The sequence below is a fragment of the Solanum stenotomum genome, chromosome 4 (assembly GCF_019186545.1).
Source record: "Solanum stenotomum isolate F172 chromosome 4, ASM1918654v1, whole genome shotgun sequence".
NCBI lineage: Eukaryota > Viridiplantae > Streptophyta > Magnoliopsida > Solanales > Solanaceae > Solanum > Solanum stenotomum.
In genome coordinates, this window is record NC_064285.1 from 4466762 (window position 1) to 4494677 (window position 27916).

At 37.0% G+C, this 27916-nt stretch overlaps 1 protein-coding gene across 2 annotated transcripts; it reads left to right on the top strand.

The window, feature by feature from the left end:
- Positions 1-27666, top strand: LOC125862175 (protein SABRE-like). 2 transcript variants are annotated; one of them, XM_049542185.1, is made up of 23 exons: positions 1-362; positions 1991-2102; positions 3799-4074; positions 5978-6237; positions 8308-8521; positions 10440-10610; positions 10707-10784; positions 11514-11765; positions 12383-14467; positions 15318-17208; positions 17608-17708; positions 20430-20786; positions 20890-21008; positions 21203-21452; positions 22283-22507; positions 24027-24166; positions 25036-25108; positions 25324-25425; positions 25533-25664; positions 25875-26204; positions 26290-26457; positions 26652-27027; positions 27550-27666. In XM_049542185.1, exons 1-23 carry the CDS (start codon positions 292-294, stop codon positions 27648-27650), a joined length of 7884 nt encoding a protein of 2627 aa, XP_049398142.1. In that variant the 5' UTR covers positions 1-291; the 3' UTR covers positions 27651-27666. The 2 variants fall into 2 exon arrangements, with proteins under 2 accessions (XP_049398142.1, XP_049398143.1); XM_049542186.1 differs by lacking the exons at positions 1-362; positions 1991-2102; positions 3799-4074; positions 5978-6237 and having other exon boundaries at positions 8355-8521; positions 10445-10610.
- The last annotated feature ends 250 nt before the right edge of the window (positions 27667-27916 follow it).

Here is a 27916-nt window from a genome sequence, read left to right on the forward strand (position 1 = left end):
GTATGCAAATATGGCGGATCGAACACAGTTCCTTTTACGTCCTTCTCCTATAATCACTCCCATTGACCTTTTCTCATCCTCCTTCTACTTCGCTTCTCTGTCAATTTCTCCCTATTCTTCTTCTTCAATTTCCAACTCCAATTCCTTTCGTAATTTTTTTTCCTCAAAGTTTCTATCTTTTTTTCGTCAAAACGAAGACGGAATGCAGAAAAATAGTGTATATGGAATGATTTTTCTGCTTTGAACAATGATTTATCAGTGAGATAAGATATCAATTTGATTCGATCCGCCATGGCTGCTTCGTTGGCTAAGTATATGTGCGGTTTCTTTGTTGTATCGGCTATACTATGGAGTTTAATCGAGTAAGTCCAATGCATTTCAACTATTTTGCAATTCGTTGGTTTTGTCTATCAAATTAAATTTTCAGCTTCGACTATGTGACTATGTTTGCTTTATTTTTTTCTCGCTTTACTTGAGTAGACTGTCTATTTGAAACAACTTCTCTAAGAAGACAGGGTATAAATATGTATACTCCACCCTTGTTAGGCAGCACTTGCGTGATTACATTAAGTATAATACTTATCAATAGGTATAATACATAAATATGATCTTTTAACTTGGATTCGGATGACACTTAGTAGACACATAAAGCATAATACACGCAAGACACCAAGTAGGACATAAATTGGCATGTAGAATGCTATGTAGGATGTCATGTAGGACACATGTGTCTAGTTGTTCAATTTTATACAAATGCTGGCGAAAGCCAAGTTAAAGGGCACGTTTATGTATTATGCCTTATCAATGTGCTCAGATTTCCAATTTATGCGACTCTATCAAATAGTTTTTGCTTGACTAGGATTTCTCATATATTATAAAAATGTATCTTTGATAACCAGAGATCTCATTCAGTCATTTGAGTTAGCTGGTGCAGCCCAGTAGTATGGCCCCATCCTCTATCCAGCTCACTCCTAATGGCCTTATCTATCCACACTTTCCAAGTGTTTTTATTATTTAGGTAGTGTTTGGGCCAGCTTACATGAATCTTGACTATCCCACCCTCCCACTTTCACAAGTACGAGGTAATTCTGCCCACTAAGACTTAGGGATATGGGAAGAAATCGTCTAGTATTTTTTGCGTTCGATGGAATTTGAACATTAGACCCTCCCACTTCATTCTCCACTAGGCCACATTCTTGAATTCATCATCCCACGCGTCTTTATCACTGAACCTAGATAATTGCAAAATATATTTGTAATATAAAAATATACTACTATAACTTATAGTACTCTCATCAACTTAAAATCTGCTAATTTTAATTTGTTTCTTTAAACGAAGGAACTAATTTATGAATTTACTCGGAAAATTGAATGGATTGACCCTAATAGTGCAAACTCATCATCCTTTCTGAAACAAAAACAAAGGATCATATAAGTGAATATTTAACATCATTAACTTCATGTCTATTAAAATGAGGCGGCGGAGGAATTATTTATCATCAGTTAAACTTTAAGGTTGTGCTAGTGTTTTCTTGAAAAATACTGGAGAACTATAATCCATTAGTTGAATATTTGAGCTTTGGTGGTTGTGCTAATGACACTCTAGAAACATATCAGACACTAGTACATGTAGCAGATAGGATACAGTTGTTGCAATCCATTCACATTTCTCTCCTCTATATTCATTTTAAAGAATGTAAGGCTTAACTTAATTGAGTTAGATTGATGTTTTGATGATATTCTTGTCGTATGCTTCTTTTTGGTGCAAAATATTGAGTCTTAGTAGTGATTGCAGAAGATTTCCATTCTTTTTATTGTCAGCATCAAGCAGTCTAGTTCTATCCAAATAAATATTAGCTAAAATATTCGCGTGTCCCATTTTGGTCAATCTTGAATCCGTGAATCTCGTTTTTCTTTTCTTCAATATCTTTTTCCTTTTACATTCATTGAATTATTTTTAGTCTGTGTTCTTTATGCATTTCTTGCTCAGATTTTCTTCCAGGTTGTTCAAATGGATTTTAAGCCGGGTCATGAAAGCCTCCGTTTCATTCCGTGTTGGAGGATGTAATTGCTTGAGAGACGTGGCGGTGAAGTTCAACAAGGTCCGTTGTTTCTTTTATCTTTTTCCCTTTTTTCTTTGTCAGCTTGATCTATATATTATGGTAGTGATTCCAATTGTCTTTGATATTGTCTTTGTTTGACTGAATGGTTTTTAACTCAACCAAATCTATATTTTGTTTTTTGTTTATATTTATTCTTTTAGCTGACTATGTTGACTTCATGCATAGATTTCCAACTACATACTGCTTGTTGTCCACCTTTCTAGGTGTGTACTTCTTAAGAAGTTGGTTAGAAGAGTAGATAATATGTAATTAGAAGTTCATTTGATTTAGCCTTGACAGCATAATTACTGATTTTAGTTTTCACCTTAGGGTAATATCCTGACTAAGACTGCTATAAAATTTACAACATATCTAATCTTACATTTAGGACTTAATGTTTTAAGTTTTCATGATACAAATAGAATTTAATGGTGTGATTCTTGGAGTAAAAGAAAGAGAGTATGGGGACGATCTAGATAGTAACGACAGAAGAGCAGTGTTAAGTAGGATCCAGTTTGGAGTTTTCAGTGGCTCATACATGTAGACCGTAGTTCCTTGGCAACTTGTACAAAAATATGATTCTCTACAAAATATAGCAGGTGCCCACAAATTTACTGGAAAAGAAGAAAGAATTATATATCTTTCTACTCTTTCAAAGCTCTAGAGATGATTCTTTATCATAACTTGAGTTGGATTGTTGTGGGCAAGACCTTCTCATTTGAACGAATCATTAGTATTGGCTATTTCCAGTGCCTTCGGAAAATTTGGATTCTTCATTCGAAGTGGTTTGTGAGCTACGGGTGACTGTTTTCTAAAATGGTGATATTACTCTTGTTGTGATTCTGTATGTTTCTTTTGCTTCTGTAATGATTAACAAATGGAAGAAGGAGAACAGAGTGCCTAGTATTCTCCAAGTATTGGGTTGTCTGTTGATAATTTGTCATTAGAACTTCACCTATTTTTTCTTTTGCATTGATTTGTGTAGAGATATTCTTCATGTATTTTTATTAAGGTATCTATAATTGGGAATGTTGCTGATCAGATATTTATATACATACATACATATATATATATATATATCATTGCCTGTAAGAAACAAAGAATGTACTTCAGTAGCAGCAGTCCTTAAATAATGTGTAAACAGAGATTGCTTTTCTCACACTATTTTGGTGTGTGCATACATTTTCTGGAGTACTATCCATTGCTTAGAGTGCTGTACACTTGACGAGCTTTGTCCATGACAGGAAGCTTTTAAGTTTTAAATCAACTAAGACCGTGAAGATCACTTTAGCATTTTTGGTAGCAGATCTTGTGAGTTCCAGGATATGACCTGACTGGAACAGGGTCCTTGTTAGCAAGCATGTCCATTTATTAGAAAAAATTGGGTATCCAGAATTTTAAAGATCACCTTAGCCATTTTTGTATCATCTCTTGAGTTCCAAAAGTAGAAATTGATGTTGTAGTATGGTATGTTATTCCAGTACTTGGGATGGTTCTTGCACCAAGTTCACAGTGATTTGGCTACTGTCCTACACTAAAGGGAATTCTTAACCTTGTATAACTGTTTTGGCCTTGAGTTGCAAGTTTGTGATTGTTTACTTGTCAAGGCAACAATCCTTGCAAGATATTCTATTTAATCCTGAGTCATAAATTACTTAAAATCATTATTCTCATCACGATAACTGATAATTTTCAGGGTGCTGTTGAGAGCATATCCATCAACGAAGTCAGACTCAGTATTCGACAGTCCTTGGTTAAGAATGGGGCTGGTTTGATTTCCAGGGATCCTAAACTACATCTGTTAATATGTGGACTAAAAGTTGTAACGAGGGCTTCAAGTAAAAGCACAAAGAAAACAATCTCAAAGAGAACAAGATCTCGTAAATCTCGGAAATTAGGTAGAGGGAAGTGGATGATTATAGCTAATATAGCCAAGTTCTTGTCGGTTTCTATAACTGAGACTTCTGTAAAGGTAAGTCTGGTTCCAGTCATCACACTTGATCTTCTGGGAGTTTAATTGTTTTACTTGCATTTTCTTCCACCATACTGTTGCACCAAAAACTCCAATGGATGTTGCTTTTGCATTTATCTTTTTGTCAAATTTATGACTGTTTGTAATTGTGCATGCTGAAAATACTTATTACAAATTTGAATAATCTTTCTATTCACTGAGATTTTTTCTTTATGTGTGAGAGGTAGTAACAAAGCAAGGATAGCAATTGCTTGCTTGTAGTGTGTACTACTCCTATCTGTTGAATTTATACATAGTAGGATTCAAATTGTAATGCATACAAGAAATCAGTTGAGTATACCTTGGAGATCAAGGTTCAAATCCCAACAGAGACAAAAACCAGGCGACTTTTTTCCATTTGTCTAAGCTTTAAATGACAGAATTACCCAATATCTGTGGTGGTGGGAAATAGAAGGTATCCGATGGAATAGTCGAGTGTGCGTAAGCTTGCCCAGACAACACCGTTATTTAGAAAAAACAAAAGAAATCAGTTGAAGTATATAATTGGCTGATGGGAAGATAGTAAATTTTTGTGTTAACAGATGTGACAATAAATGTGAAACTAGATATCCTACTAATATTAACCTGAATAAAGTAATCTGCAACTTGTGGCTAATATTTAAGAATTTATATGAGTTCCATTTTAGCATGTTGACGTGTTCTATACTTTAACATGAGGGTGTAGCCAGACCAGTTTCAGAAGGGCAGCATTTTACAATTTTAGGCAATTTTTGGGGATATTGTGGGACTATATGAAGTAAAGGTAAATATTCAGTCGGTGCAAACTGAGAAGAGCTTGCAAGGAAGTAGCTTTAAGAGTGCAGGCAAGAACAAAAAGGAACAGACAAAAAACAAGAAATAGAGCCAAAAATGCTTGGAGTTGGAGCTGAGTGTATTGTCTTAAGGGGTTCATTAGCTGTAATCTCTATTCTGAGTTATTTGGGGGCCAGGTACTTTGACGTTTGGATATTCTATTTTGGTTTATTGGTGTACTCCGGTGTACATGGGTTCCCCTTGAGTGCTTCTAATTCAATTATCTTACCTGTCAAAAGAAAAAATGTGTTCTTGTTTTCTTTTGTCAAAATTATATATGGGACATTGAAATAAATATTTTAGACTCTTCCTATACTTTTATGTACAGATTATTAAGAAGCAGTACCAAGAAGAGGATAATTTGGAGTACTTCATTAGTTAGTGGTATTGAGGAATTTAATTACTTTGTTTTTTGTTCTTGGAAATTGGTGTAGGACAATTTGGAGTACTTCATTAGTTATGGTATTGGGGAATATTTTTAATGCTTAATGTGCATGGAAATTCATTACCCATAAAGTGACGGAATTGTACGAAAGTAGTTTCTGTCCTGCAATGGGCTGTAGCATTTGTGTAGTAACTCGATGCAGTGATAGCTATATAAAGTTGTTCTTAATGGGACATCCATTTTGACAAAGTATATTCCTTATTGGTGCTGATGTACATGTACTTCAATTTTCCCTTTCTTTATGCTTATGTTCTGCTTGTTTATTTTGGTACTATTTNCATTAGTTAAGGTATTGGGGAATATTTCTAATGCTTTATGTGCATGGAAATTCATTACCCATAAAGTGACGGAATTGTACGAAAGTAGTTTCCGTCCTGCAATGGGCTGTAGCCTTAGTGTAGTAACTCGATGCAGTGATAGCTATATAAAGTTGTTCTTAATGGGACATCCATTTTGACAAAGTATATTCCTTATTGGTGCTGATGTACATGCCCTTTAATTTTCCCTTTCTTTATGCTTATGTTCTGCTTGTTTATTTTGGTAGTATTTTCCCCACTCATGTTTTTTGTTTCTTATGCATGTTGGTTCACTCTTTAAATTTTGTAGACATCAAAAGCTGGTTTGGAAGTTAAAGAAATGACACTTGATATATCTAAAGATAGTGGACCAGACCCAACCTTGTCTGTGAAGTTTCACATTGTTTCTATTCTTGTTCAATTATGCAAATCACAAACCAGTTCTGGTCAATCATCAATGCACAGTGGATCTTTCCCTGCCAACCATGCAATACAAACCGTGACGGAAAAGACCTCTGCTCCTTTCAGTTGTGAGGAAGTTTCTCTCTTGTGTGAGTTTGGCCATGATAGGTATACTTTTTCAATTGTTTCATTGTTTGGAAAAAATCATTTATGTAGCTTAGCATATTCAGTAAGTGACAATTTATAGCACCTCTCCGCTGGTCATTCCAATCATAGTTACTTCTCTTTTAGCCTGTACATTGTGAGACAGACTTTGTTGGCATATACTTTCTGGTTGGATTAAATCAGAAAATAAGCTTTCAGAGTATCATACCATACTGTCCATGCCGTTATTTTTTATTTTTTAAGAAGGATCAAACATGCAACTTTCTGAATACTTTGAACACCCTTTGCCGCGGGCCGGCCATCTCAATTAGTTCTTGTTATGACATTTTTACAGCTCAGTCCATCTCATTACCTTTGATGTTTTAAACCACGAGAATCCTATTCCAGGATAATCATTTGGCTCAACTACTTCTACATATTCTTGCTTTTTATACATTATATCTTATAAGTATAAAAATGTAAACCAAAATGGTTTGGTTTGCTTTGGAAGTAGAGCCTTCAAGCATCTCCTACAACTAAATTTCCAAAGATGGAAAATAGTTCTCCTCCCTAACAACATAAGATGTCTTATGTTAAAGAGTAATGGTGACTTCCAATATGCTGTACACAAGTGGCAAATAGCTAAACTAGAGCTTTGTTTGGTTTCTCATCTAAAGCAAGTCATTTGTCCAATTGAACCTACAGAAGCTTATTCTTATGTAAGGAATGAGTGGTCCCAGGTTATATATTAAGAAAGCAGCCGTTCTACATGCAATTTATGTAGAGGTAGTAGTTTTACAGCTCCCTTTCCATATCTAACTGCATTAAGATTGAGAATGAAAGAACAAATTGAGCTTACACGGGTTGAGCAAGAAGGAACTTTCTTCGATCACGTCTTCTTGTTCGATGGAAACCATGGATATGCCAAAAGGGGCTGATTTAGCAAAACCCCAAAAGTTCTTTGATAAATCTTAAAGGTTAGAGACAAATTTCATTGTGGAGAACCTAATTTGTTGTTTGTAAGGATGTACTACCTATATCTTGATAGGAAAAGGATACTTTAAAACCCCAAGCACAGGAAAAATAGGATGGTAGCTTTGTCAATCAAGAAACAAAAAAGGAAGGCAGTAAGATTGAAGTTCCACAACTCATTGGAATTGAAACGATAGTAGAGATCTGAAATCAATCAAATACACAACTGTGGGGATGTAAATATTTGGACTAGAGTTTCTTGGTGCTCGATAAAAATAAAGCTTTCCTGGTGCTGTTATTGTGAATAAAATCACCTCACTTTATCATAAACAGGTTTGAGCTAGAGTTGCTATATCATGCACACTGTGCTTGAAAGTGACTTTGCTAGATGAAAAGTTCACCAGTTATTTAAACAGCCAGCTTTTTGAAATGATGAAATTTTGGGGCATAAAAACAATCAACTTAATTAGATCTTCTCGATTCTCATTGTTGGATTAGACAGGAAGTATATCACCCGATAGACCCTGTTTGCTACTATTCTTTTTCTTTTGCTTCATATGGTAGGCACGTGCTTGATTTAAATCATTGCCTTTTGTGAATAAGAGTGTTCCTGCTACGCANNCCCCCCCCCCCCCCCCAACACACACACACACACCAAAAAAAAGAGAAAAGGAAAAAGAATACTCCCTCCGTCCCATTTTATATGAGGTACTTTGACTTGGCACGAAGTTTAAGAAAGAAAGGAAAACTTTTAAAATTTGTGGTCTAAAATGAATGATAGAAATTTGTGTGGCTGTAAATCATTTCATTAAGGGTAAAATGGACATTTTATAGAAATTGTTACTTAATATAGAAATGTGTCATTTTTTTTGGGACTGACTAAAAAGGAAAGTAAGTCATATAAAATGGGATAGAGGGAGTACTATTTTTAGTTGTGACTTATTCAAATGTTCACACATTTGAATAACCGGTCCCATCTCTCTCCAAACTTAACATGGTAGTTACCCATCATAGGCCTTTCTATCTATAGTCATGTAATCTGATCTTAGAGAAACCTTTTGATCTTTTAGTCTGATGTCAACTGTGCCTCATTACTTCTCTTTGCTGTTTCTTTCTATTTAGGGAAGCAGGAACTGTTGTTAGGAATGTGGATATCAGAAATGGTGAAATTTCTGTTAATCTGAATGAGGAGCTGCTTCTTAAAAAGATAGGTGCTGATACTGCACACGTAGCTGTAAAGCCGATTAATGAATCTGGTACTGCTGAAAAAACAGAGAAAAAACCAGCAGCATTGGCTGTTATGAGAGAAAAATATGCTTCGATGTTTCCAGAAAAGGTCAGTTATTTCCTTATTCTCATCTTTACTGGCGTGTTCTACTATATATTTCATCCTCTTAAGCAGTTTGGTGTCTGTGCTAAAGCGTCAAATAAACTAAGACGAAATGTACAACTTGTGCAGTTGTGCTTAACTAAGTTTTAGAGCTTGTTAAAAAATGGATACTGCCTTCCTAGCACAAATCCGGATTTAGTCGGGCTCCAATGTGGGTACTGGACACCGGGTGGGAAACAAAAAAAAGGTTTTAGTGCTTGTTAAAAAATGGATACTCTGCCTAACTCAACCCAAAAAACTCTCATGAGGTGAGGATTGCCAAGATCATGTAAGAAGCCAAATTCTCATCCCACAAAGTGATATGGGACAACTCTAACACCTGCCCCTCATTCCCTCGACTTATGTGGGACTTAACAGAGGCAATATCTACACGGTGCATGAGCTATGAAGGTGATCCCTACCACGCGTTTGAGCTTCCGGATTTATGGGATGAGAGAAAATTGAAGATCAGAAACGTGAAAAAGGGAAGTTTCTCTTTCCACTATGTATATAAGCCTAGGAGGTTACACGGAGTGGGCTTTGGAGGCTAATGAATCAGTAGGGCAGGGGAGGGATCTTAAATAGAGTTTCGAGAGCTGAAATCGGGAATGACATGAAGATGGGAGATGCAATGTGTTGTAGCAAGAGTAATATTTCTGAAGAGGAGAATAGGGTGTGAAGGATTTCAAGAGAGGAATTCTCAGATTTTATCAACTATTAAGGAACACTTAAGATTGATAAGTAGAAGAGTTTAATGTTGAAGAGTATAACCTGCCTAGTGCAAAGAAATGGCCTTTGGTCTTACTATTCAAGCAAAAATCTCAGTCATGGTAACAGATACATGTAAGTGACATGAACATTGAAAAGGATTGTTCATATGGAGATCATGTTTTACAAGCTTGTTATTTTGGGAGGGAAAGGATTCCACAATCTTCAATGTGGATTTCTAGAGTCTAAGTACGCATGTTTTGTTGTATGCACTGCAGCATGGAAATCAATTTACTGTAAGGCAAGGTTCTTAAGGAATGGTGTGATACAGTTGATTATCACTGGGAGAAAATGCAATAAGAACAAACTGGAAAATTGAGGTTCAATAGCATGAGGATTATGCTGTTGAATTGTTCTTCCAGACAATCACAAGTAATACTAGACTAGAACACATAAATTGTAAATGTAATCTATCATTTAGTAGGCCCTAATTTACAGTAGTGTTCTTCAAATACTCCAGTATGTGTGGAACATGTTCCAATTAATTGGATTCAACATATTCAGATAAACCCTCAATCTCAAGCATTTTGACTGAAAATTTTGATCTGCATTTTCCTATCCAGTTAAAACTAACTCCTTCATTGACTAGTTCTTTCTCCTGTACTTGTAGAAGAACTGGTTTGCTATATCTGTAATTTCTCTCTTTAATTTTTCAGGCAATGAATTCATTGTCAGGCACTTTAAGCTTGCTTTTTTTCCCATTACTTGAAGAAATTTGATAATTGCCCACCGTTAAAAATTTAAATGGAAATCATGATCTGAGTGCAGTTGGCAGTTATGTTGCTCGGGTTCTCCAAAAATGTTGCCCCACCCGTGTCAAATCCTTCAAAAGTGCACAATTTTGGAAGGATCTGACAAGCGCCTGTCGGCATTTTTGAAGAGTCTGAGCAACATAGGTTGGCAGAATACCTATCAGGAAAAACATATGCAGTTAGGTAACAGCTTTTATCAAGCAGTTAAAATAGAAGTGACTTGTGAATTAGGTATCATCTCATGCAATGCTTGGTAAATAATACATGATTGACATACTGCGTACCAGCGCTTGTTATGTATTAACACACATGTGGTTTGTGGTGCATGCATTTGATTGATATACTTACTGTATTTTGTTTGATAGCTTAGCTTCACTTTACCCAAAGTGGATGTGAAGTTTGTGCACCGAGTAGAGGGTTTTATGGTTGAGAATAGCATTACGGGCATCCAACTAAAAGGCTCAAAAACTCAATCGATTGAAGATGTTGGAGAAAGCACACAACTTCATGTTCAGTTGGATATCAGTGAGATTCATGTATGTTCTCATGGTTAATTCCCTTAAAATCTTCTGCACTATAAAATTTGTATTTCCCAGTATTAATCTAAACATTGATTCTTTACTATTCTGTAGCTACTTAAAGATGCCGGCACATCAATCCTCGAGTTATCAAAACTTGAAATCATCGCTTCAATTTATATTCCAGTTGAGGTAAAATGCTTTCTTTTAGTGGCACTATTTTCTTAGCTTTCTTATTTTTGTCTAACTGCTTTACAGTTAACATCGTGCCACGTGGTCGAGTTTCTTCTTTCCTTGTTGAGAAGACAAACTTGGGTGAACTATACCTCAGTGAAGTCCTCAAAATTTGATATGGTGATTAAGATGATTAGATATTGCCTTCCCCAAAATACCATTCACGATGAAAAAAATTATGCCTAGGGAAGGGGTCTTTTTTACGTGTTCTCTAACCTTTGTTATTTCGTGGTTAAGAGGGGGTCCTTTTCACGTGTTCTCTAACCTTTGTTAGTTAGTGGCTAACTTCCAAAAAATCTTTCTTGTATCTAATCGCGTTGATTAGCTGGCAGTTCTGCAAGGTCTGTAGGAGTTGGGTAGGGTCTCTTTTCCTAAATATTCCTGTAGTTTAAGTTGCTATACATAATCCATTTTCTTTATGATGAGTTGAAATGTTTGCATGGTTTTACATGTTGCTGCTATAACATATGTTGTACTTGTTAAGGGTTCACCTCTACATCTGTGCTCTTCTACCAGCACCATTTATAAGGACTCATGGGTATAAGTTAAACTAATGTTCTATCCTTGACATGTTCTCCTTTTTCTATATCATCTTTTTCATGCTTCCCCTTTGGCATTCATTATTTCTGTAATTCTAAGTCAATTTCTTCTCCTGTAATTTGATCGTTCATAACATTTTGTTTTCAGCCTGCTTCACCGATCAGATGTGAAATTGGTGTTAAGCTGGGAGGTACCCGGTGCAACCTCATAATTACTAGATTAAATCCTTGGCTGCGCCTTAATGCTTCAAAGAAAAAGAAGATGGTACTCAAAGAAGAAAGTTCTGCTCGTGAAAAATCAAGGTCATCTGATCATAAAGCCATTATATGGACCTCCACTATTTCGGCCCCTGAATTGACTATAATGGTCTATGATCTGAATGGCTTGCCATCGTGTCATGTAAGACTTCTGTAGCATATACACATCTTTGACTCTTGTTGAAATGTTGTTCCTGACTTGAAATTCTTCTCTTTATTCCTTCTCAATATTTTTATGTTTTCACTTCACACAGAAAACATTTAGTGATCTTAGCTCAAAGAGAAAAAAATTGACTCTGCCTTTTTGCACAAATTTACATTAGCTGTTTGGATGATTTAGCCAGAATATACTACGCAACGCTTATACATCCAAATACAGATCTGCTGAAATTTTGTGGGTTAAGATGGTAGTTGCATCAGCATGGTAATGATTCTGGTCTTGAACTCTTTCCTATAATTTGCATCTTCTCAGCTACAAAGCACTCACGGAGTTGGTAAGCTTTTGCATGAACCGAGTTTCTTTGCCTTCCCTTGTAATCAAGACCATGTTGCCTTCAACTTCAGTTAGTTTCTCCTTCTATGCAAAGTACTCAACATAAAAGTTTACATCACTATTAGCATGGATAATTAGCATGTCGGCCGTTATCTGTTAAATTACTTTTCATAGTAGACGCATTATTCTTCTGCTTAAAATCTTAATTATGATGCATCGTCTTTTGTTATAAAAAAATGATACATAGTCCGTTCATCTGTAAACAGGGTTGTTCTCAGTCATTACATGTCTTTGCCAACAATTCATCAAGTGCAGATGCAGCAGTGCAAGTGGAAATTGTTGAATTCAACCTAAACATGTCTGACGAGCATCAAGAATGCTTAAAGGATCTGTATAGGATTGAAATAAACACTTCACTAATTCATATAGCAAAAGTCAGTCTTGACTTGGGCAGGAAAGATCTGGATTCACCTGAAGACGGACTTAACTGTAAAAAAGTTCTCTCTGTTGATTTTACTCGCATGAGTATATACTTGACCTATAGGCGCCTCGCATCCCTGATATCAGCTGCTTTCTCTTTCAAGCGTTTCCTGAAGAGTTTTTCTGTTTCTGGTAAGAAAACAACTACCCAGGGATCAAAATCATCCAAGCCATCAGGAAAAGGGATTCAAGTAATAAAATTCAATCTACAACAGTGCTCTTTAAATATAAGTGGAGAGGTGGGCTTGGAAAATGCTGTTGTTCCTGACCCGAAACGGGTCAACTACGGATCTCAGGGTGGTCGTATTGTGATTAGTGTTTCAGCTGATGGTACACCCCGTACCGCAAATATAATATCAACAGCGTCGGATGAGCTAGAAAAAGTGAAGTATTCTGTGTCCCTTGATATTTCCCACCTCAAATTTTGTATGAACAAGGAGAAACAATCAACACAAGTGGAGCTTGGAAGAGCCAAATCTATCTATCAAGAACATTTACAAGACAGAAACCTTGGAACTAAAGTTACATTGCTTGATATGCAGAATACAAAGTTTGTGCAACGATCTGGTGGCCTCAAAGAGATTGCGATGTGCTCTCTCTTTAGTGCTACCGATATATCAGTGAGATGGGAGCCTGATGCGCATATAGCATTGGTTGAGCTGGGTTTGCAATTGAAGTTGCTCGTGCACAATCAGAAGCTTCAGGATCCTGCTAAAGAAGGAGATCTTAAAGATAACGAGCAGAGCAAAGACTCCAAGGAATCACAACAGCTGGAGAAACAGCACAAGAAAAGAGAATCGGTTTTCGCTGTTGATGTGGAAGTGCTTAATATATCTGCTGAAGTTGGAGATGGTGTTGAGCTGTATGTTCAGGTGCAGTGTATCTTTTCAGAAAATGCTCAGATAGGTATGCTTCTTGAAGGGATCATGCTCAAGTTCAATGATGCAAGAATATTCAGAAGCAGCAGGATGCAAATCTCTCGTATTCCCAAACCCTCTAGCAGTGCAGCTAATGAAAAAACTGAGAATGGCACAACATGGGATTGGGTAATTCAAGCCCTTGATGTTCATATATGCCTGGCATACAGGTTGCAGTTGCGTGCAATTGATGATTCTGTTGAGGATATGATTCGAGCTTTGAAGCTTGTAACTGCTGCAAAGACTAAACTTATGTTTCCCAATAAGGAAGAGAAACCAAAAGCTAAAAAGCCTAGTTCAACAAAACTTGGTCGAGTCAGACTCTGCATAAAGAAGCTCATAGCTGATATTGAAGAAGAACCACTACAGGGATGGCTTGATGAACATTATCAGCTATGGAAGAATGGGGCTAGCGAATCAGCTGTCAGATTAAACTTTCTTGATGAACTTATTTTGAAAGGAGGAAAATGTGGAAGTGCTGCTGAAGGAAATGATCCTCTTGATGATGGAAAGATCAATATTAGTGGAGAAGATATTGATGTAGAGGATACTAAAGCCATTCAGAAACTGCGAGAGAAGATCTACAAGCAGTCATTCAGGTCATATTACCAAGCATGCCAGAAGCTTGTTCAGGCAGAAGGATCTGGGACCTGTAATGAAGGATTTCAAGCGGGTTTCAAGCTTAGCACTGCAAGAACTTCTCTTTTTTCAATTTCTGCTACTGAATTAGATGTAAGCGTGACAAAAATTGAAGGAGGTGATGCAGGGATGATAGAGATTCTGCAAAAGCTCGATCCAGTATGCCGTGCACATAGCATCCCATTTTCACGATTATATGGTGCTAACATCAACTTGTGTACAGGTTCTCTTGCTGTTCTGATAAGAAACTACACATGTCCGCTATTTGCTGCTAATTCAGGCCGTTGTGAAGGCCATATTATAATGGCTCAGCAGGTGCGATCTTTAGTTCCTTTTTTTTTTCATCCTCCTCAGACCTCCAACCACTTATGGCTTTTTCTGAAAGTATATGGTCATGGAAAGGCAAATAACTTTTCCTGCATCTGCTGTCTGCTCGATTTTGTTTCTGGATATCCTACGATACTTATATACTTCATTTTCTCTGTATGCTGTGAAAATGAAATTGCTTCTTCTCATAATGTAGACAGTAGGAGATTCTCCATCTAATAGTTTTCAATTAGATCCCCCAAATTTGTTGCAACTGCTATCATTTTATCATTCTAAAATATTGAAGAGACTAGAATCAAGATGTAAGTAGTGCACATGCAAGTTCCGTTGTTTTAAATTTGCCAATCAAAGCACAGTTTTACTTGCTCAAGTACTGGAAATATTAGTATGACCGATATGACTTGAAATGATAATTGTGACAGATGAGTAAAGTTCCCAATTAAATTATCCTGACATAGCTATCAGCTTTGATATTAGTTCTATGCTTTTATTTTCATTAAGTGCCTATGCTTAACTCTTTTTTCTAAGTTCCATTAGTACGCTAATGATATCCATATTCCGTAGCAAAGATTTCATAAGCTGTTACTAAGATTCTACTAGGTGAAATAATCTTGAGTGAGATAATAATACCATTTAACTGTATGTTTATCTTTGCACCTTGGAATTGGATAATCCTAAAGCAGAAGATGTCTTACTTTTTCTCATTTATTTTCTCTTGAGAAGTTTATTTATCAGTTTTTTCAAAAGGTTTATTCATCAATTGCCTTTTGATTGTGTGGAAATCTGTTGATGTGCTCTGAAATAGTGGTGAACCTTGTTTGGTCAATATAAATTGCAGGCAACACCCTTTCAGCCCCAAATGCAGCAAAATGTGTTCATTGGGAGATGGAGGAAGGTCCGTCTGCTTCGATCACTCACCGGGACAACTCCACCAATGAAAACATATTTGGATTTGCCCTTACATTTTCAGAAAGCAGAAATTTCATATGGAGTTGGTTTTGAACCTGCTTTTACTGATCTCAGCTATGCTTTTACTGTGGCCCTTCGTAGGGCCCATTTGAGCATCAGAAATCCAACTCCGGATCCCCCAGTACCTAAAAAGGAGAAGAGCTTGCCATGGTGGGATGAAATGAGAAGCTACATTCATGGGAACTCCACCTTACATTTTGGTGAGACTCAAGTCAATGTTCTTTCCACTGCTGATCCTTATGAAAAATCCAATAAGCTTCAGGTAGCAACTGGGTATATGGAAATCCAGCAGGCAGATGGTCGTATCTATGCTTTCGCGAAGGACTTCAAGATTCTATTAAGCAGTTTGGATAACTTGTCGAAGAATGCCAACTTAAAACATCCAACTGGCCTTTCTTGCACTTTCCTAGAAGCCCCGGCCTTTAGTGTTGAAGTGTTAATGGAATGGGGTTGTGATTCTGGAAATCCTCTAAACCATTATTTATTTGCTCTTCCAAATGAAGGTGTGCCTCGTGAAAAAGTTTTTGATCCCTTTAGATCAACGTCTCTGTCCCTACGGTGGAATCTTTTGCTTAGGCCCTCTCTTCCCTCCCATGATAGTCAGTCAGAATTACCTTCTGCGGATAGTCAAGGTGTCTCAAGCAGTACTGCCTCTGGTGCTCTCAAGCAAGATAACGGGTCAGTCAATTCCCCAACAATACAGGTTGGTCCTCATGATTTGGCATGGCTAATCAAATTTTGGAACTTAAACTTCATTCCTCCTCACAAATTGCGGACCTTTTCAAGATGGCCCCGTTTTGGAGTTCCAAGAGTTCCTAGATCTGGCAATCTGTCATTGGACAGAGTAATGACTGAATTTATGTTTAGAGTTGATTCGACACCAACATGTATAAAGCATGTGCCTTTATATGATGATGACCCAGCGAAGGGGCTGACAATTACAGTGACAAAGTTCAAATTTGAAATTTATTTAGGCCGGGGAAAACAAAAATTTACATTTGAGAGTGTACGCGATCCTCTTGATCTTGTGTACCAAGGAATTGACCTTCACATTCCAAAAGCATTTATCAGCAGAGATGATAGCATCAGTGTTGCAAAAGTAGTTCACATGGCTAAAAAAGATACACAGTCTGTGGTTTTGGATATGTCTACTAATGATAAACCTAGCAGGAGTGGCAGCATGGACAGACATCAAGATGATGGTTTCCTTTTATCATCCGAGTACTTCACCATCAGAAGGCAATCCCCAAAGGCTGACCCAGAAAGGTTATTGGCATGGCAAGAAGCTGGTAGAAGAAATATTGAGACGACTTGCGTTAGGTCTGAGGTCGACAATGGGAGTGGAGGTGATGAGAAAACAAGATCTGACCCAAGTGATGATGATGGATACAATGTAGTGATAGCAGATAATTGTCAACGTATCTTTGTCTATGGCCTTAAGATTTTGTGGACACTTGAAATCAGAGATGCTGTTCGGTCCTGGGGAGCTGGATTATCTAAAGCCTTTGAACCTTCAAAGCCATCTCCCTCTAGGCAATACGCCCAACGAAAGCTGCTGGAGGAGAGTAAGGTAATTAATAGCACTGAATCACGCGAAGATGATAACCAGAGGTCTCCTCCCAGTCAAGATGCAGGGCCATCAAAGAGTCAAGATGATAACCATAAATCTCCCCCAGAACCTGAAGGGCAATCAAAATCACAATCAGAACCACCTCCATCAAATGCAATCAAAGCAGACACTCCTCAGTCTAGTTCTACAGGTCAGCTCTAACTGAAACTTGAATTCTTTGTACTTTGGACATGGAATGTGTATTCTACTTTGGGGAATATGGAAGTATAGCACCACAATTCTGAAGGGTCCAGTGCGTATCTGTAAAGTTAGGCTATGCATTTTATTTGATTTAACAGTCTGACTAGGAGGAATAACTTTTTTCTAGTAACTGTAGGTATTAGGTTTATCCAGGTTACTTGCTGGCACATTTTGGCAATCAGTTTGTTGCACTAACAGGGGATAGCTTCATGTACATGTGATCAATATGAACATTTACATAGTCTTTTAGAAGTGCATGAGAATCTTTTGGTGGATTTTGCACTGCTTGAACTCCTCGCTGCTAAATGCTTATAGTTGTGGTTTGTTCTTTTTTGTGCTTTATTACCAGAAAAGCTTGGTATTTCTGAAGACTCTGAGGGGGAGGGCACTCGCCATTTTATGGTGAATGTCATTGAACCACAGTTCAATCTTCACTCTGAGGATGCAAATGTAAGTTAATAAAGACTCATTCTTGGGGAAAATGTTGATTTTAAGACTAACGAGGTCATAATTTTATAGTTTATTTTATCATTCTTCATAGCTAATTATCAATATTTGTTTATTTTCTTTCTCTGTCGCTTGATCCATTTGTTGGATGATTTTATAACTGAAGAGAGAGGACATTAGTTGATTAATTCATTCATTCATATTAAGAGATTGAAAATGGAGGAATCACAAGGAGATAAGTCTGTTTAAGACCATCGGTTCTATTTAGGTCAGGAAAAACAAGGAGAAATGCCTTCAAGTTAGTTAACATTTTTTTTGCTTATCCATGACCCAACCAAAAATCTAGTAATGCATATAGAGGATTGATGCAGCCAAATCAATTAGTTTGTGATTGGGGTATAATTAGAATGCAAAGCTTATCTTCATAAGTAACCAGCCCCCAGATCTGAAACTAAAACAAACTTTTTGCTTTTCAATTCTCACCCTTGTTGAAATCAAGTTGTATAGCTTTCTTTTGTTTTTGGTTTAGAATGGAACATGTAGATGATGCTGAATTAATTCTTGAGTTGATAGAATCATGACTGGACTTTTGCTAGATGTATTTTAGTCCTCCTCCTGTACAGTTATCACAACACATTCTTGGTGCTGATTCTTAATATAAAACACCTTGCCTTTTCTACAACAAAAAAAAATCTCACCCTCATTGTATCTGTGACTTTCTTGTCACCATTGCTATTTAACACAACATATATGTAAAGAGATTAAACTCTGTACTTTATTATACTACCCTTCATCATTAGTTTGACTATAAGAATCCTAAGATTTGAGTTGGACCATGCCAAGACTATTGAGCTCTTGCAAGGTTGGAACAGACAGGGGTTAGTTAGAAATATCTAAAAATGGAATACCATACCTCAGGCCATTTGGTGGACTGTCTTGCTTGAAAGAAACAACATAATTTTTTAAGGCAAAAAGAGAAACATACACTACCTTAGACAGAGATGCATTTTTTGTTAGAATTTTTGGTGCAATCTGGAACGTGATGTTGATGGAATGCTAGACCCAATAGGCATTGAATAGTCTGTAATTATTCCTGATGCACTGACTTAGTGCATAAATTTATAAAATCTTTTAGTACTTACCAAAACAAAAAAGAATCTTAAGATTTAAGATTTATCTCCTCTACAATGGAGCTTCTTTTTCTTTTCTTGTCAATTTTTATTTTCATGTTCTCCCCTTCCCCTGCAACGCAGGATGATGTTGAATCTTGATTGATTATTCTTTTGACTTGGGGTTTGCTGCATGAAGTTTTTAGAAAATGAACTCCTCTAGGACTGCTTAATGGCTTGAGGTAGAAAATACTTTTTGTAGATCCCATCTCTTAACCTCAGTGTGGGCATTCTCCATTATCTCTACGATATGCTTCCCGTATTTGCCTGTGGTGATGGAGCGCTGTCATTTGAATGTAAAACTTCTCGTAGAGCAACTTCTCATCTCATAACCTCTTTGAACGCAAAATACAGTTCTTTTAATTGATTTTTCCTGTTTCTTCATTATGACTTTCATAAGTGTGTGTTTCCCCTTTCCAAATGGCAATTTGAGTCTTAGGAACCATTGAGAGAGAAACTTGGATAGTTGATACATCTGGTTTGTAGACTTCTACTTTTTCTGGTGGGAAGTATACATTTCACTCTTTATGTAGTTTTATTATGTAGACTAGTTCGACTAGGTTCTGTTGTTGAATGTCAGATTTCTTTCTCTTGACTGGTTCTTGATATAATTTTCATGGTAAAATCAAAATTAATAATTAACATCCAATTGGTCTAGTGGTAAGAGTGCAATGTGTGGGTTAAGAGCACGTCATGGGTTGCACCCTGTTGCAGAAAAATCCTTGTATGTTAGAGGAAAAGGGTAGAGGGGTGGGCGCATCAACCACCGAGTTGTGAACTGTGCCCCACTGACCCTCAGGGATTTCTTGGTTATAAACAAAAAAGTCATCTAATACTCTTCTCGTTTCCTTACCCTGCTGCAACGGCTATGTGTTGGAAAATTTGATTTCAAGTCAGGACTACCTCACAACCAAGCACCTTTTTGTTTTCTTTATATACAACTTATCAGATATATCCTCCAGCACTCACAGTAACTTTTTTGATGGAATTTGGCTTAATATCCCGTTGCATATTTCTGCTTATATCTGCATTATATCATGCATATATTTGGATATGTTCGGTTTAATGCGTTTGAGCATGAAACTATGTCTCTCTCGATACATGACAAACTTTCATTAAAGCTGAGAGAGTCATTCTTAGTTTCTTATCCTGGAACAATATCTGCTTATAAAGAAAATAGCAGAACACACTTGCATAATGATGAATATTTGGTTTATCATTTATGAATGTGAGATAATGTGTGGTACAGTTACTGGAAGTGTGTGTCTTGTTTTCCCAAGTGCTTCCAACTTCCAAGTTTGATTTATGCTAGTATTGTGTGCTAGAAGACACTGAGAAATTGCCTTGTGAATAAGTATCAATGTATCATTACAAATTTTCCATGTTCAATTCCGAGTTCTTATGTAAGCATTTTCAGGGAGATTTTTAATCCAACATACATGACATTGGTAGCCCTACGGATACAAGAAAGTATAAAGATGATCTATGTGTAATCTGTCGCAATACTTTGATATTTCATCTAAGCTAATGCTACACAAACCTTGCTCCTTGACAGGGTAGATTTCTGCTAGCTGCTGTGAGCGGCCGTGTTTTGGCTCGTTCATTCCATTCAGTTATTTCCATTGGTAGTGAAGTGATTGAGCAAGCTCTTGGTGGAGGAGGTGTCCAAGTTCCTGAGTCTCAACCACAAATGACATGGAATCGCATGGAGTTGTCTGTGATGTTAGAACAGGTACAGGCACATGTTGCCCCAACTGATGTAGATCTAGGGGCTGGACTGCAGTGGCTCCCTAAAATTCGTAGAAGCTCACCTAAAGTTAAACGCACTGGAGCATTACTTGAAAGAGTGTTTATGCCTTGTGATATGTATTTCCGCTACACTAGACATAAAAGTGGAACAACACAGTTGAAGGTATGCATGGTTTCTAAATCTGTGACAACCTGCTGAATTTTTTATGGGATCACAATTGTACTATCTTTTGTTTGATTCTCAATTATGATAATGTTCTATCCAGGTGAAACCCTTGAAGGAACTATCATTTAATTCACATAACATAACTGCAGCAATGACATCTCGCCAATTTCAAGTTATGATAGATGTGTTGACCAATCTTCTCCTTGCTCGGGCTCCAAAGTACAGACACCTATTAAAATTTCTCATTAATTTTTACTGAACATCTTATAGTTTTTAACTTGCTTATGTGGGAGTGGCATCTATCTTATTTTGTTCCTTAGAACCCTTTAAATACTTGAATTTTAGGTCAGTTGCTTCCAAATCCTCATTTTTTTATTAAGTTTTCACTTAGTTAATTGAGATTGCTACTTCAGGCCTCGAAAAGTTAGTTTGTCATATTCAGAAGGTGATGATGAAGACGAAGAAGAGGAGGCTGATGAAGTCGTACCTGATGGAGTGGAAGAGGTAGAATTAGCAAGAGTGGACCTTGAGCATAAAGCACGAGCACAGAAGTTGATCCAGGATGATATTAGGAAATTATCTCTTTGTACTGATGTTTCTGCGGACATGGGCCCTGCAAAGGAAGGTGATCTCTGGATTATTAGTGGTGGAAGGTCCATATTGGTAAGACAGGAGCTTCCCGAAGCCCTTTACCTTTATGAATGTGATACAAGTCCCCTACCACTTTTGTTCTGAAATAACAGTGTTGTCAAAGGCGAAAAGCATAGAAAAGTTCCCAACGTCTGCTGGGGCTTTAAACGAAAAGAAAATTTAAGCATGAGCTTTAGTAATGAAAGATGCAGTGAAGAAAAAAATTAAACATATCTATGTAATGCAGAAAAGGTAACTATAAAGACAAATAGCAAATATATGAACATAATAATTGGAAAAACTATAACTAACTGAAATATGAAGTGGTTTAAAGTAAGTACATAAACTTTGACCTTATAAAAAAAAGTACTAAAACTGATTTAAGATTTTGATTAAGATGCAAAGTTGCAGTTTTAGGTTTCTAGTTCAGCTTAAGTGGCAAGTTTTCTAATATTAAATTTCTAAATTTCTTTCTCTTACAATCAAATTCATGCATTATTCTTCCTTACCATGTAACTCCTTTTCAGTTTATATTGAAGCACACCCCATATGCAGCCAACTTATGTTAATCCTAATAACAATTGGCTGGTTGGCTATAGATTCATTTTTTCGAAATGCACCCCAGTATTCAACCTAGCAGCTATATTCTTTGAGGAACTTACCCCAGTAATGATGATTTGCATGTTTGGTCCCTTGTCTCTAGTAGATTCACCATGAGTCGTCACTAGCATCATCGGTTGTTTTGAATACAGACGGGTCACACTAGCCGAAAGGCAAGCGGTCATTTGTCGTTGTACAGATTTATCACAATACTAAATAGGAGGTCTATCAAAGTGAAGGCTTATTATGTTGACTGTCTACAGGTGCAAAAACTGAAGAAAGATCTGATAAATGCCAAAAAATCTAGAAAAGTTTCATCTGCTTCTCTAAGAATGGCCTTACAGAAGGCGGCACAGCTACGGTTGATGGAGAAAGAAAAAAACAAAAGTCCTTCTTGTGCTATGCGCATCTCTTTGCAAATTAATAAAGTGGTCTGGAGTATGCTTGTGGATGGTAAATCATTTGGTGAAGCTGAAATCAATGATATGGTGAGTCTCTATCTGATTTCATCGTGTTTGGTTCTATCTTTGCTAGGCTGAAATTCCCATGGAGGTTCTCTATTGAAGTAATACCAGTTAAAAAATATGCATATCTTTCATCAGTAGGCTTTTATGTCCGACTAGTCAGCTGACAGGGAATGCTGAAATTCTCCAACAAATGAATTATATCTAGAAACTGCTGGCGTGGAAGTCTGGTGTCTGTTAATCAGTGAATTAATCCTTTGTATTCTTGTATTATTTCAGGAAATCCTTTCTGCTTCCACTTAATAAACATAAGATAATCAATGTAGTCTAAACTGCACCACTAATCTACAGTGCACTAGAAGTTAGAAATTTCCCAAATCAGGTATTGTACTGTTAAGCACTCCATAACTTTGGGTTTTGCACTCTGCGTCATGCTGAGGTTGGTCTTCTATTCTGAAAAATGTTTTTTTTTGTGAAAAATGTGAAAACCCTCTTTCCCCCTAACAAATGGCAAAACATATTGAAAAACTACATACTAATCCACAAGTTGGAGATGCAAAACTTGTGGCAAAGAGAACATTCTGAACTATGAATTCTATTGTTAATCTAAACAAATCATTCCTTGTTCAGATGAAATTCATCGTCTAAGGCTTTTGATCTACTGCTAGAGCATGATCGAATCATTTTTAGCTGTTCTAGTCAATGTTTAACTGGATATATTCCAATACACTATTTGACCTAGACAACTGCATCAGAAATAAGGTTCAAGTAAGCAAAGTTCCATCTTTTCGAATCAAGGCAGAGAATCATTCTGGGTGGTCTTTTGCACCTCCATGATTTTGAAGCTGCTAGGTCCAAAAGAGGAGAGCCCTCAGTCCACTGCATGGCATTTGTTCTCTATGGAAGTTCAGTGCCTAGTGAATATATATAAGTTCAAGACTCGCTATCAGTTAAAAGTAAAAGAATGGTTCTTTCTCCATTCTGGTGCTCGAATATTTTTGAGGAGGCCAGATATATGCTCCTCCTATGTAACTTTTGTTCCCTATCAATAAAGACACCCAACTTATGGGTTCTTAGTAGAGAAAAGGTTAGCAAAGTACAGACTAGGACACTTAGGGGTCGTTTGGTTGGGAACAAGTTATCCAAGATTAGTTATCCTGGGATAACCTATCCCACCAGGATAACCTATCCCACCATGGATATGGGATAACTTATCCCATGATATAAATGGTGGGATAACAAACATGACTACCAAACAAGATACAAATATTTTATCCCACACACCAAACGACCCCTTGGATGAACAATAAAATACCGGCTAAGAAGATCAGGGCTTAGGTGAGCATATTCGCTTGCTATTTCTTTATGGAGGAAGCTCTCTTTATTTTAGTGATGCATTTGAACAGGAAAAAGTGATTAGTTATCCTTTTTAGCTGTTTTGGAATCTTAAATTCTGATATTTTTAGTTATCAGAACTGCATGTAGTTTCTTTCTCATGGAATCACTTGAATCAAAACATTTTATTTGCCATTTCCCAATGCAGATATATGATTTTGACCGGGATTACAAAGATATTGGGATTGTTAAGTTCACAATAAAGAGCTTTGTTGTGAGAAACTGCCTGCCGAATGCCAAGTCAGATATGCTTCTATCCGCATGGAATCCTCCTCCAGAATGGGGAAAGTAATCCTTTCTCTTTTTGTTTAATTTCATTTCTGTTCTACTTCTTGCATTATTAGTTATGTATCTTGTTTGTGCTTTTCTCCCTTTCGCTGGTTGGTGCCTTAATTGAGTCTTTCTGTTGGCTATGTATGTATGTCTAATGAAATTTTATCACTTTAGTTCTTTTCCTAATTGAAGATGATGTGCCATCAGGACATGCCCTCATATACAGCCTTTCTCGAGTACCTGAAACGTATTTTGTCCGCAGAACAGTCTCTCATGCCCTTAATTTAATCGTCTATCATGTCCTGATCTGTTATGCTTATCCGTTTCCACTTAATTCTTGCCCTGTAACCATTATCTTGAACTTAATTGAACAAAATCTGGTCTTAGTACTCAATTATTCCATATTTGGGCAATTAGTTTTGGCCAAAGTACTTACTCATTATTATGTCTGTCTACATGATTTGATTAGTAACAGAACATACTTGATTATTACAACTGTCCTCTTGTAATAGTTTTGTATACCTTATTATCTGAAACCTAGTTAAACTTGGTGTTCGATTCCTGTCTAATTTATTGAGTTTGTGTGGCAAAGTCAGACAGGCTTAAGAGAATCAACACTTGGCTTAATGTCGATGCCTGCTGAAAACCATTCAGCTTGCATTGCATAAAATTCTTCCCTTTTTTTTTGGTCATCACTTGGGAGAAAACACCATAAGGCATACCTATTGAAAAGGAAAAAGAGAAGCATCATTAGATGAAAATTGAGAAATCTTCTAACGGATAGACTGGTAGCTTATCTAGCAATGTTCTTGGAAATCATGATGTTGGTTTTTCTTGTTCCATTGCATTGTGATCATACTTTTTTTTACCTGTCATTGCCTCAGAAAAGTGATGGTCCGGGTAGATGCCAAACAGGGGGCTCCAAAAGAAGGAAGTTCTACCATTGAACTGTTGCAGGTAATAATGGTTCTTTTTAAGAAAGATATTGAACCTTTTAAGTTTTTTCTCTTCTTGAGAAGATGTCACACAGTCAGGAACTTACAGTTATCTCATTGAATTATTCATTATATCTTCGCATTAGGACAGTTGTACGAGATCAACCCGTTTGCGTTCTTTTGTCATCTTTTGTGATAATTCCTCTTATAACCTGTTTAAAGTTTTCCTTTGTGTAGGTGGATATTTACCCCTTAAAGATTCATCTTACTGAGTCAATGTACAGCATGATGTGGGCATATTTTTTTCCAGAAGAGGAACAAGACTCCCACAGGCGGCAGGTGTGTCTCAGGTCCCATTTATCAGTTGTATTACACAATGAGTTTTTACCCATGAGATGCTACAATTATGTGAAAAGATAATGTTCAAAGCATCTTTTTGTTTGTAGGAAGTATGGAAAGTTTCAACTACTGCTGGTGCCAAGCGTGCAAAGAAAGGCTCTTCCGTGCAGGAAGCACCAGTGTCAAGTAGCCATTTAACTAAAGATTCTCAGTCTTCCTCCTATGGCGATTTATCCCAGGTGAGTCTCTGATTCCTTAAGTTGGTCGTTGTTTGCTTATTCATCTTTCTAACTGGAAGCAGACGATGGAATGAACTGTGTTTCGTGTGTCCTCTTTATTTAAGTTTATTTTACAGACATGGGCAAGTTCTTTAGTATACTTGCATAATCTCTAACCAAACAATTCTGGAGCACATCTTTTTCAACATTTGGTGTGCTGAATATATGCAGGCAACAAAGAATCCAAAAGCTAATGCTAGTGTTGTGACCCCTAAGCTTAGACGGACATCCTCCTTTGATAAAAACTGGGAAGAAAATGTTGCTGAATCTGTTGCTAATGAACTTGTACTGCAAATGCACTCATCAAGTGTTTCTTCTTCAAAAAGTGGGTCCCTTGCAAATATTGAGCATCCAGATGAATCTAACAGAAACAAATCCAAGGAATCAAAATTAATTAAATCTGGTCGTTCTAATGAGGAGAAAAAGGTGGGGAAGGCACATGACGAGAAAAAGTCTAGGCCCCGAAGAATGAGAGAGTTCCATAATATCAAGATTAGTCAAGTTAGTCAAAAAATATTTATTATGTGTTTGTTTTGTAAATTTGTCAGTTCCTTAACTAACTCATTCTTATTTATGCATGGGTTAGGTTGAGTTACAAATTACATATGAAGGATCGAGATTTGCTGTGGGTGATATGAGACTGCTGATGGATACATTCCATCGTGTTGAATTTACTGGGACCTGGCAGAGATTATTCTCACGAGTTAGGAAGCATATCATCTGGGGAGTTCTTAAATCAGTAACAGGAATGCAGGTTATAATAACCAGGGATTTATTTTAACTTCTCATTGCCTAATTATTGGCGATATTTAATCTATGTTTTCAGCTTCTGATTCATGTAGCTGCATTACAACCACCCCTCTTCCATGATAAGTATCTCAGACTGTTAGATTACCTCATGGTTTTTTTAAAAGCTTACGGTGCCTATGTCTGTTAATTTTAATACAGGGCAAGAAGTTTAAAGCAAACAACCAAAAGGAAGCCAAGGAAGCCGGTCCTTCTGGTGTTCCCGATATTGATCTGAATCTCAGTGATAGTGATGGTGGCTCAGCTGAAAAATCTGACCCGTTATCCTGGCCTAAGCGTCCCGCTGATGGTGCAGGTGATGGATTTGTCACCTCAGTGAAAGGCCTTTTTAATACGCAGCGTAAAAAGGCTAAGGCATTCGTGCTTCGGACAATGAGGGGTGAAGAAGATGACTTGCACGCTGACTGGAGTGAAGGTGAGGCTGATTTCTCTCCCTTTGCCAGACAACTAACCATAACCAAGGCCAAAAAGCTGATTAGACGACATACAAAGAAGTTCCGTCCTATAGGAGGAAAAGGTTGGTGGATCTCTGACATTCTAATGTTCTCTTTTTGCATATTGGGCCTTCTGTCTTTCATGAGTAGAAACATAATATCAAGGTAAAATTGCTAAAGTGACACCTAAACTATGACCGGATGTGCAGTAGCACACTCATACTTTATGGAGACCTAGTACACCCCCTGTATATTTTTTTAAAACATTTTTTTTGGCATTTATCCAACGTGACACAAGCCGAAACTCGATTATGGAAGAATATTGTGATTCACGAGATTAAATTCCAAAGGATTTAACTGATTTCTTCGTGGAAATGAGCAACAAAGCTTTGGTTTGTTATTCAGCTCACCTGATAAATGTCAAAGAAATGCTTTAAAAAAATATCCAGCGGGGGCATAGGAACCCCGGAAAGTATAAGTGTGTTACTACAAATCCGTCTGTAGTATAGGCGTCCTTTTAGCCATTTTCTCTAATATCAAATATTCTTACCTCCATGCTACACAGAGTATCAGTGACTGTTATGCTGATCCACTATTTTTTCCAGGTTTATCTTCTCATAAAGGTTCACTTCCCTCATCGCCAAGCGCAAACGCCACATTTGAAAGTGATTCTTCAAGCGAAACATCACCTTACGAGCAGGAGTAGCAGAACTTGATAACAGCAAAACAAATATGATTTTAGGATCTAAAGTGGGACTGCCAATTGCCGCCTCGACAACTCCTACTTAGATTGTGTGAGAATGCCTACTTGTTCTAAAAAACAGAACAAGGTAAGAGCTGTGCACACTGATGGAAACAAGTCCACTGACTATTAACATGTCATTGCCTTTTAGAGCTCTGAAGATATCTTGGAAATAGATGTGAGGTGATTCCTTTGAGTATGGGTTTTTCTTCTTCTTTATATTATGTATT